Below are 11,359 nucleotides of genomic sequence, written 5' to 3' on the forward strand. Positions count from 1 at the left end.
CAGAATTTACTCACTGGTTCTTCAGGCAGTCAGATTATAAAGGAAAATACAGACAAAGGTCATAAACTCATAAGGGAAATCTGGACAAGGCCACCAAGCCTCATGTCTTCATTTCCTTGTCTCCTGAAGCTGGAAGTTTCTTTTCCTTCTTCCCTTGCTAACCAGGTGGCAAAATCTGTTCCAGAATCAGTGACAGGATCTTTTCAGTTCACACGTCTAGAATCAGAGCAAGGCAGAAAAGCCAAGAGTTCTTAAAAAAAAAAAAGAAATCAAAAAAACAGTAAAGAGTAGGAAAAATGGTCTTCATTTGCTACTAGATGTGCCTGAAAAAGGGAATGCTTGTCTTGTGTCAGCTGGATGATGAATTGGGCCAATATCAAAGTACTTTGGAGGATGCAGTTCAGCCTGTTTCCTGTTGTGTGAAATGGACTCATCTGAGAGTACTGACCTTGGCATTAGCAGGTGGATGAAAACAAAGATAGACAGATAAAATTAACTTTGCCTGTAATCTGTAACAATTGTAGAGTCTCTAAAATTCACAAACTACAATAAAGTATGGAAATTTAATGAGCAAACATACAGTCTACAAGGGATGTAGGAGTCAGAGATCACAAATAGTAAATAAGGGTCTTTGTTCACAGTATGTGCTTCTGATGGGGCTGTCTTCTCTTTGGATTTTGTTTGGGTTTTCTTTTTTTTTTTTTTTTTTGAAGATATCTGAACAGACAGCTGTACAGAGATGGCTGGCTGAGAGAAATGAAAATGTCTTGCCTTCTTATTTCATACCTACAACAGACAGTGGGGGAAAAAGAAGGAAAAAAAATATGGGAGAGCAAGAAATACGCCAGACGAGGTTCTAGCATGTTAACGTGACGGAAACTGCCATGAGTGTTGACATTTTGGCATTCAGAACTTGCTTTTACAGGGGTGTACGTGATGGAACGTGAACGTTCTTCACTTTCTCCGAGTGAAATATTCGCTATGAAGTGTAAATGAAAACCAAAGAGTTTTTCTCTACATTAGCTTGCCAGAACGTCTGGATTTGTATTTAAACGGGTTGGCAACACCGCGTTATCCTTGGGGCAAGAGAGCTCTTTGCCAGCCACGCCGACCACGCCGTTCCCCGGCATTCCACACAGTCCCACAGCGTCACGTGACGAGCGGGAACGACTCCTCAGGGGAACAGGTCCTGGCAGCTGCACGGGCGTCCCAAAAAATTCCCCCGCGGCAGGCTGGCATGGAAGAGGGTTTCGCCGAGCTTGGAGCACAGTTTCTCCACGTTTCGGGCCGGGTTCCCGGCTCGGTGGCAGGCGGAGCGCGGCGGGACCCGGCGGAGCGCGGCGGCGCACGCAGCTGCCAGGACCTAGCCAGGGCGCAGCTGCGCATGCGCGGCCTGCGCTCCTTCTCTTCGTCCGCTGCATCCCTTTCTTCATCCTCTTCCTGATCTTTTTCCTTCTTTCCTTCTTTTTCCCACCCCTACTCCTCTGCCGCTGCGGCCATGGGGAAGCTGAACGTGGTGATGCTGCGGTACCTGTCCCGGGAGCACTTCAGGGTGCTGACCGCGGTGAGCGGGCCGGGCCGGGCCGGGCCGGGAGGGAGGGAGGGAAGGAGGGAGAGAGGGAGAGAGGGAAGGAGGGAGAGAGGGAGAGAGGGAAGGAGTGAGAGAGCCGCCTCCGCTGGTGCCGCTGCCGCCCCGGGGACTCCGTGCTGGCCTGTCTGGGGAGGGCCCGGTTCGGGCCGGTATCTCCTTCGGCCGCCGGGCTGGGGTGAACTGGGAGGCACAGGGAGTTCTTGGGGATGCCAGGGAAGTCCCTGGGGGTGCCCGGGTGGTCGCAGACCCGTGACAGTGAGGCAGCATCCCCAGCGTTTCTGCTCTTTGCCTCTGGGACTGAAATCTAATTAGCCACTCATGTCGTGGCTGGCACTGAAGAACTTCCGTGGGTGGGTTGTACACAGACTGCCAAGGAGCAGTGAAGCAAGTGGAAAGGTTTGTTAAAGCTTAAAACGTAGAAAGTTAAGTCTTAAAATTTGTAGTCTTTAAAAATTGCATATTTAAAAAGGGATTTTACTCTTGACCAGGTTCTGTACTTCATTGTACATCAACACAGGACTGACAAATCTGTTTTTAATTACTCTTTTAGGTGGAAATGGGCATGAAGAACCATGAAATAGTTCCTGCTAGCTTAATTGCTTCCATTGCCAGCCTTAAACATGGTGGCTGTAATAAAATTTTGAGAGAGTTGGCGAAGCACAAACTTCTGGCTTATGAACGAACTAAAAGTGAGTTTGAATTCTGTGTTGGACTCCATTTCTTATCCTGTCCCCAGTGCCTCACAGGGGCACCTGCCCAACAGGTTGGGCTGTAGGAGTGCCCACAGTGTTTGCTGTGCCTTTTCTTGGAGTCAGCCTGGAAATGTGGGTTTGTACAGCACCAGGTGCTGTGTCTGCCTGTGTCTTCAGAAGTGAGAGACAGAAAAAAGATGAACAGTTAACTTTCTTTTTTGCTCAGAATAAGGTAAAAAGAATCGTTCAAGTGCATGTAGGAATCAGCCCAAGTGGGTGATAGCCCCACAGTTCTGGAACAGACTGCGCAATCCTTGGACATTTCACTGCCTCAGGAACAGCTGCTAAAGCAGTATTTATTATCTGCTGTATGACAAGGTTGTGCAGGCCTCCCACCATTCCCTTCAGCCTTTTAGTTGGATCTGGCCCTGTGAACACAGTGGGGATGTCTGTGTTCTCCCTTTTGTCCCAGTTCTTCAGAGGATTGAGGGTTGCTGCAATCCAATTTAAACACCTTCACCATTCAGTCAAATGGGGCTGGTAAGAGCCAAGGGGTGAAATATTACTTGGGCACTATGTACTGCAAGAAACAAGACTAAATTGAGATTTATTTTAAATGTGATGTATACATAACAAAGAGTGAAATGTATTTTATTTTTACCCAGCCGTCCAGGGTTATCGGTTAACTAATGCAGGATATGATTACCTGGCTCTGAAAACTCTCTCTTCCCGACAAGTCATCAGTTCTGTGGGGAACCAGATGGGTGTTGGCAAAGAATCAGGTAAACTAAAATAACATTTAAAATAATTCTGTAATACTGCAAATATTTTGCTAGAAACTAAGGGAGTTTTCCTCTGGATAAGCAGATTAGTTAATCTGTCAAACCCCATGATATATTTGAACATAGCATGTTCAAGTGCTCTGTGAGGCTTCTGGCTACATTTGAGTATTTTTTTTACAACAGCGTAATTGCATTTTGCCCATTTTGTTCATTTCTTAATCCATTATTTAAAAAGGTGCTTCACAGGCAGGTGCTGCTTGTGTTGTGCTTTGTGAAGAGTTTTAAACCATGTAACAAAAATATAATTTCAGCTTTTTCATCCCACTTAAAAATAAGGCAGTAAAGTAAAATAGACTCAAAACTATTGGAACACTATCTTCGTTCCTGTTATGTTCATGTAGTTTAACACAGAATGTGACTTTTGTAATTGGAGAAGGGGATTATTTGGGGCAAATGCTAGAAATTAAGTTTAGGGTATTTGTTAACACAAAATTAAGAGTCTGGTCCCTTGGGTTGTCTGTCCATTCATCAGGAAGGAGAAGCTCTTCCAGGATGTGGTTAAGAACATCAGAGCATTGAAAGATACTTCAGATCCCATCAGCATTTCCTTTATTAGAGTACCATGAACTCTTTAACAGTAGTTTCTTCATGTTTGAACTTTTGATGCACACTATGAAATTAGCTGCCTTCGCTAAAACTTGTGGGTGAGAAAGGGTGAGGAGTGAGGTAACAAACTTTCACTACACTTTTTCATCTGGCTTGTTACATATGATTAATTTCTTAGGTCTGTGCTGTTACATATTTTCTAGATATTTATATTGTTGCCAATGAAGAAGAGCAACAGTTTGCTCTGAAGTTGCACCGGCTGGGGAGAACCTCCTTTCGCAACCTGAAAAACAAACGTGACTACCACAAGCACAGGCACAAAATGTCCTGGCTGTACTTGTCCCGGATAGCAGCAATGAAGGAGTTTGCCTACATGAAGGTAGGTGCCCACTCACACAGAGCCAGCAATGGTGGGACAGGCTGGAGGATGCTTCTCAGGCTGTCTTTTGATCACTTTGTGTTTGCAGTACCGGTAGGATTTATGCTTCATTTTTTTCTCTCCCCTCATGGATTTAAAGTATACATTTCAGAAAGTTTCAATGCAACATTCTTTGAACGCTTCCCAGTGCCAAAATTAAGTTTTGCCATTGAAATCACATAGAACAGTTTCAGGTATCATGAGAGAATTTCAAATTAATTAGGTTATTTATGGATAGATAATCTGTATATCACCAGTTCTGCAGTTTTTCCTTCAAAATTTATTGCATAAACTAGGAAGGAGTTGTCATTTCTTAAAATTAACCTGTTTCTTATTTTACAAAGCTTTCACTTGTTGCTGTGCTGTTGAGGGAAATCTTTCAGGTCAAAACTGGTGTTTTGATCTAAAAAGGCACACTTAGTTCTGCAGTGTGAGAAAATATTTCATTATACTGCTGATCTTGAATTCTGTGGTTTTTTTACCTGCTTCAAAAAACCACAAATGTTGTATATTGATGAAAGATGGTAGCTGAAAACTAATTATTAATAAAAACTTAGTTTCATTTCTCCTTTTGTATTATCCAGGAGTAATATATACATGAAATTAAGTTCTTGTAAAAAAAAAACAACCATGATTAATTGTCTCAGTGGCTTCCACGGAGAGAGAAAGAATTAACACCATCATTTAGAACCTCTGTCCAGGTGGTCCAGCTGGTAAAGCCTTGTGTGATCAGAACCTGTAGGAATGTAGTTGTGAGGGTCAGGTTTCCTGAGCAGAGGATTGGGTAAGGTTTAATTGAGTGATGAAAAGCAGTAATACTTAAGTAATAAAAACTGTATTTATGTTGCTTTAACTTAGGACTCTCTAGAAAAGTTCACTGGTAACAACCAGAATGAGTGAAAACAGAATGAACCCCTAAAAAAGTTGAGTGGATCCAGTGAATGACTAAATTTGTGCTAGAAAATGCAAACAGGAGAGCTTCAGAATATTATGACCTATCTTTGGTTAATCTTATGTAAGATAGTATATAGCTGTGTGGTATAAAGCTGATTGTTACCATTTAGAAATGAACTTGTGTTCACATACACAAACAAACATACTTGTGTTTACAGCAACTGAGTATAGATTGACTAATCAGGCCAGGAGTCTATTGGCAGCAGCTTAGTGTGGAATTCTTTTCTAAAGCCAAACACCCCATTTCCTGTTTCTATTACTGATTCCACAGACTAATGTACCAGGTAAAGTTTTGTCATTTCTCCAGTTTGTTCTGATTTTCTTCCAGATGCATGGTAATTAAACTGTAGGCAGTGCACTCAGTGTCTAATTTTATTGTCTTTGCAGTGAGAGTTCCAATGGCTGTGAGGCTGTTTTCCTTCCTAGGCATGTGATTTGGGCAATATATGCTGCTATCACAGTGATATGTACTGCTTATCTTAGGTGGGGGTTTGTCAATATGTGTAATGTTTCCTTAACTATTTAATTTTAATTTTTCAATGTGTTATCTCTTTCCAGGCTTTGCATGACAGAGAATTTCCTGTTCCAAAGCCCATAGACTACAACAGGCATGCAGTTGTTATGGAACTTGTTGATGGATATCCTTTGTAAGTAGTGAAAGCTTGAATTCTGTATGTTACAGAGACCCTGACCACCTTAGGAAAAGTAACACAGTTAGGATTTTTCCTTGTTTTCTACACAGAAATTGCACATTCTATATGTTACTTCTTATATAGTGTATTAATATTCCTCATGTTCTGAGCTCCACTTTGTGATCCTTGCTCTGTTAATACAGGTGAGTTTGTAACTCAGTTCTGTGCTGTTTATAACAGACTACCACGTATAATCTGTTTCTTAGAGAAACATTATTTTGCTTTGAGTTTTCCAACCTCTAGAAACATTAAATATTATTGAGGTTTGTAGGTGAAGGGTTGGTTTGCTTTTGAATGCAAAATGCCTGTCTCTTTCATACAATAACCCAGGTCTAATCCAGAGAATTGAGGTGTCTAGTTATAGAACTAACTGGTCCATTGTCTTGTATAGGATTCAAGATTTTAAGTTTAATCAAAAGGGAATTAATTCCAAAGTAAAACAGTTGAAGAATAATGTAGAAAAGACTTGCCACTCTCATTTGTTAAATAATTCTACATCCATTGTGTTAATAGAACACTTTAAGTTCCTTGTGGCAGTCTGCAGTGGAAGTTTAGTTTTTCTTCTTTTCCTAACATAATCTAGAAAGTTTGATTTTGTAAAAGAAAATTCCACGGGCCATTTGAATTTCAGTGTAAGAAGATTTAGCTCCTACTGACATCATAAGATTACCTAAAACAGGGGAAACATAAAAGTTTGCTAGTCCATTATTTACATAATGCATTATGAGAGGAGTGCTCAATGGGAGACAATGAGTGAGTTCAGGTTAGGTTTAGCCTGGATATAAGGAGGTATTTTTTTGCTCCTCTTGAGGACAGAGCGGCAGTGGCACAAGTTGCTTGTGAAGGTTTCACTTTTTTTCTCCATTCCCAGAAGTTTTCTATCCCAACTAGACAGAGACCTGAGCACTGTGGTCTGGTCTCAGATTTGACCCAGCTGGACCAGAGACCTGAGGGCCCTTTTAATTTGAATTACTCTGGCATTCTGTCAAATGTATTTCATATACTTTATCTGTATTTTTAAATCAAGTCTTTCAAGGTTGAGATTTTTTAATTTTCCTCAACTTTTCAGGTGCCAGGTGCGCCAAATGGAAGATCCTGCTGCCGTCTACAGTGAATTAATGGACCTGATTGTAAAACTTGCCAATCATGGTCTGATCCATGGGGATTTCAATGAGTTTAATCTGATCTTGGATAATAACGACCATGCCACTTTGATTGATTTCCCTCAGATGATGTCAACATCACATGCAAATGCTGAATGGTAGGTTTAGATCTAAAGGTGTTTCCCAGGTGAATCTGACAAATGCTGATGAAAGCAAACAGTCAACCATGACTTGTTTCCATAAGTCTTCTCCTGAATCTTTTTCTGCCAGTGTTGTGATGCAGCACAAGTAATGTTCCAAACAAAGAATGAGTAGCAATATCTCTGCAGAATAAATATGTGATTAATTGCTTCTCAGAGATAATATTGTTTGGTTAAGTAACACTCAGAAATGAACTGTATCCAGTTTCCCTTCCTAGTCTTTTGGCTATTTTCAAATAAAACTGTGTAGGGTAAATGCTTCTTATTGCAATAGACTTCACTGATTTTTTTGTTTGTACAATTCTGTATTTTTTACAGGTATTTTAACAGAGATGTTAACTGTATTAAGGAGTTCTTCAAGAAACGCTTCAACTATGAGAGTGAGCTCTTCCCAACCTTCAAAGACATCAGGTAGAAATGACCAGATGAATTTGAGTTCTACTTACGGCACTAGTATTGGTATTCTGAGAAAAGTGAATTCCTATGAGAGATGCTTATGGGAGAAATAAAAAAAATAGGCCTGACTATGTAATTTTAAGTTATATTTTTCTCATCTCTATTGTGTTTTCTTCAAGTAAGTGGTTTTCAAGTGTGCTTTAAAATCCTCTGCTGCCTTCTTTGTCTTCTTGCAATCAAGGAAGAGAAGTCAACCTGAAAGCTTGATCCAAATGGTGAATGTCCAGGAAATTTTAACAGTGATGCAGAATCAGCCTGTTTGATTTTAATTGACAGTTTAACAATTCTGATATAGTGAAGATTTATTTGGGTTTCTGTTTCAAAATTATTTTTTAAATGCTTATAATTAGAGTGGCTGCCTCCTTAGGGATTATTACATTTAAACTTTTCTTCCTAGAGTCTTCTGCTCCCTCTGAAAAGTAAATTTACTTTTCACTCATTTTAAGAGCAAAACTTACACTGAAACTGTGTAAAGAGACTGAAACTGTTACAATGAACACTTTTCCTAAGGAGTTCCACACTTTAATCAGCCCTTGTATGTAAGATCCTTTATTATTCTGCTTGCTTAAGCATGATTTGAACTTAAACCAAAATGTTATTCCTGCTAAAGTAGAAAAATTTCCTGAAAAAAACCCCAACTATAAATGCAGGTTATGGAGATGGAATCATCTTCTGGAGGAGTTTCCTTCTCTTGGATTACATTCTAAATTAGTATTTCACCAAAAGCTCAGCACCATCATGTATTTTGTGTCCTTCAACACTGTACCTTTTTTGTTAATAGTGGGTAATTTTAGTCTAATTTCGTTGGCATTTTAAACCCAAAATGTAGTATATTGGTAACTTGGCTTATTAAATTTAGCATATTAAAAGAAAACATTCCTTTTTTACAGGAGAGAGTGTTCTCTTGATAAAGAGATTGCTGCCAGTGGCTATGCAAAGGAAATGGAGGAAGATGGTGAACTGCTTTACCCCACAGGTTCTGACGAGGATGACGATACAGAGGTGTTAGGACTTCCAGAGAATGCTGAGAAAGAGCTCAACTTCTTCAGCAAAAATGAACAAAACAGTGAAGACTTCACATGTGAAGGAGGTGATTTCTCTGAAAGCAGAGCCTCTGACAATGCTGCAAGCAGCAGTGAGGAAGAGGTTGATACAGCTGAAAGCAGGGAAAATACACAAAGACTAAATGTGGCAGAGTTGAGTTCAGCCTTGGAAGAAGATGAAGGGCCAGTTGTGGCTTGGAAGTCTGGTGAAGATGCAGAGAGTTCTGCAATCACTTCTTTTAAGGGCAAAAGACTAACTGAAAGTGCTGCTGAACTGGAAGGTCAGGCAGGTCAAGGTGGATGCTGTGAGGGTAAGAAGAATGAAGATGAGTGCCCTGAGCTGGTCAACTCATCAGCTTTAAATGAGGAATTCAGTCATTACAGGTAAAGATTCACATTGACTGTCTAGAAGTCTGGCCCTTTCCCTGCCCCCAAAAATGTAAATGTGTCAAGTAGCTCAAGAAGGACTGCTCTTCCGCTGCCCTTGTTAAAACTGAAGACTAAAAACTAAATTTATTTTGAAAATATACCAGTAAATATCCTTCCTATTTTTGGTGTTGTTGTCTAGCTCTGTTGTATTTATCTAATGAGAAAAATCAAATGGTTTTGCACTTCAAAGACCAACCTGTTTTCTGTGGTGGATTTTTCTCCTTTGTCTTCATTTCAGCTAATATTGATAATGAAGGAGTTCTTGATGTTAAAATACTGCTTCTAAATAACTTCCCTGAGGAAGTTTATAATTCAAATACTTTGTGTCAAAGGCAAATGTTCTGCTACTCAGTCAGCTGAAGTTATCAAGAACAAGCTGCTTGGAGTGTTTAATTCAAATATATTGTACTGTATATTGTTCTGGCTTTTAATTCCTTTCCTGACATACTTAGAAATTCCTGCTGGCCTTCAGACTAATCCCTTGTGTGTGAAATTATATTTCTTGAGTTTGCCGGCCCACCATGTATGTGGATGTAGAGATAATACTCTTCCTTTGCTTTTGCTTTTCTGTTAAATACTGTCAAAACCTTGTGCAGGATCTGAAGTGTTTTAGTCCCCTGAGGTTTCCCTTCTTCTGCTCCATACTTACATGCCTGTTGTGAAACAAATTATTCTTTCACAAAGTGCCTGTCTTGGACAGTTAAAGCTTGCATGTACTGTTACAAGTTTTCAATTGTAGCCCAGAAAATGAAGACACAAACCGGGTGCTTGTAAAGGCAAAGGTGTATTTATCTTGCTCATGGGGTAATGCATTGATTTATGTGTTTCAGTAATGAAAAGTGTATTGTTCCCATGGCTGGGCACAGAACAAGGACTAAGAGCATCACATCAGTCAGAAGTGCTGGGAGCTGTTCAACCATTCCTCCGGTAAATATTATTTTGTTATGTTGTCATCTAGTTTACCCTCTCACCACCTTAAATTGCACATAGCTGTTAGATCCTGTTTCTGAAATTCTTCTCTGGCATGAATCATCTTTAAAAACAGTTGCCATCTACCTCTCCAGTGTGTATCTCCATTTCCACAGAAAAATTGGACTTATACTGCTGTAACTGCTTACAAGGAATGCTGTCCAGCATTCTCCTGCATATTTTGTTTTTTGTTCTCTCACTGAAGCTCCATATCAACACTAACAACTCTCATTTACCCAGTAACTAATTTATATTAATATATGTTAATGCACTAACAGTATCAGTTCATCCATTTCTGTTGCTAGTCGCAATTAATATTTTTTATCTTGAATGTGGATACTTGAGTTTAGATTAAATTTTGCCTTTCTCACCTCTCTTCTTGGAGATTTCTTGTTTTCTGTTAGAATCAGTCATATTTTTGTAATCTAAATTTTGGAATAACCACTGTGCTAAAAAAACAAGCACAAACCAAACAATTACTGCTGGGCATGGAATGTTCTGCAGTATAATCAGCTTTTACATTTTTTTGTAAGGCCTGTGTTCTGCACTGAGAGGTGTGAGTCCTTTAGCATTTCAGTAGGGAACACACTTGAAGATTAACTTCAAAATTATAAAAATATTTAAAATGTTATTTATTTTAATGAAGACTATCAGAGCACACACACAACACTCCATGCAGACCTTGTCCATAGCAGAGAATCCACTTTTTCAGTCAGCTGAACTGTTTTATAATTTTCTTACAAGAAAAGAACACTGTTCATTTCTACAGTCAAGGTGAACATCATGAATCATGAATGTTCATGCTGGTCCTGAAAAGATTCTGACATCATGTCACGTCATACTGCTAAATGATTTAAAGAAGTTTTGATGACAAATTGCATGTTTGTTTGTAGGAGCTGGTGAAACAGAAGATAAAGCGTCAGCTGACCAAGCAGCAGAAATCTGCTCTGAAGCAACGGCTGCAAAAAGGGGAGGCAAATATTTACACCAAGCAGCGTCGAGAAAATATGCACAACATTAAGTCAAGCTTGGATGCAGCAAATTTCTGGGGATAATTTATTAAAGCTCCTATGGAACATGAGGAATAGGTAAAAGGATCATGCTAATTTACCAATAATCCTTTTATGTAAAGGAGCAATCTGCTATGCAAACCAGATGTTATTCTGGGAGTTAATAAATCTTATTCTCATTTCTGTGACTTTGACTGGGAGGTTGTGTTTTGTGTTTCTAGTCAAAACTGTTGACTGTAATTTACATTATATCAGTTGTATTGATTAAGATTATCACAGGAATTTCCAGCAGTGTATTGTCATAACCGAATTGTGGTGTGTTGTACAGAGGCACAAAAAGCCTTTTTCTTCAGCTGTAGATGCACCATTATTTGGATAAATGTAAAGTGGAAACAGTTTTTGCTAAGTTAGTGA

General features: G+C 39.6%; 1 protein-coding gene across 1 annotated transcript; it reads left to right on the top strand.

Moving 5' to 3' along the window:
* The first annotated feature begins 1,275 nt into the window (after nucleotides 1-1,275).
* RIOK2 (RIO kinase 2) lies at nucleotides 1,276-11,133 on the top strand. Its single transcript, XM_039710274.1, has 10 exons — nucleotides 1,276-1,564; nucleotides 2,142-2,280; nucleotides 2,949-3,065; nucleotides 3,875-4,050; nucleotides 5,602-5,690; nucleotides 6,805-6,996; nucleotides 7,357-7,449; nucleotides 8,385-8,921; nucleotides 9,797-9,893; nucleotides 10,829-11,133. The coding sequence occupies exons 1-10, from the start codon at nucleotides 1,499-1,501 to the stop codon at nucleotides 10,988-10,990; spliced, it is 1,668 nt and encodes a 555-aa protein (XP_039566208.1). The 5' UTR covers nucleotides 1,276-1,498; the 3' UTR covers nucleotides 10,991-11,133.
* Nucleotides 11,134-11,359: the final 226 nt, after the last annotated feature.

Source organism: Passer montanus, unplaced genomic scaffold, assembly GCF_014805655.1.
Source record: "Passer montanus isolate IOZ18808 unplaced genomic scaffold, ASM1480565v1 scaffold229, whole genome shotgun sequence".
Lineage (NCBI taxonomy): Eukaryota > Metazoa > Chordata > Aves > Passeriformes > Passeridae > Passer > Passer montanus.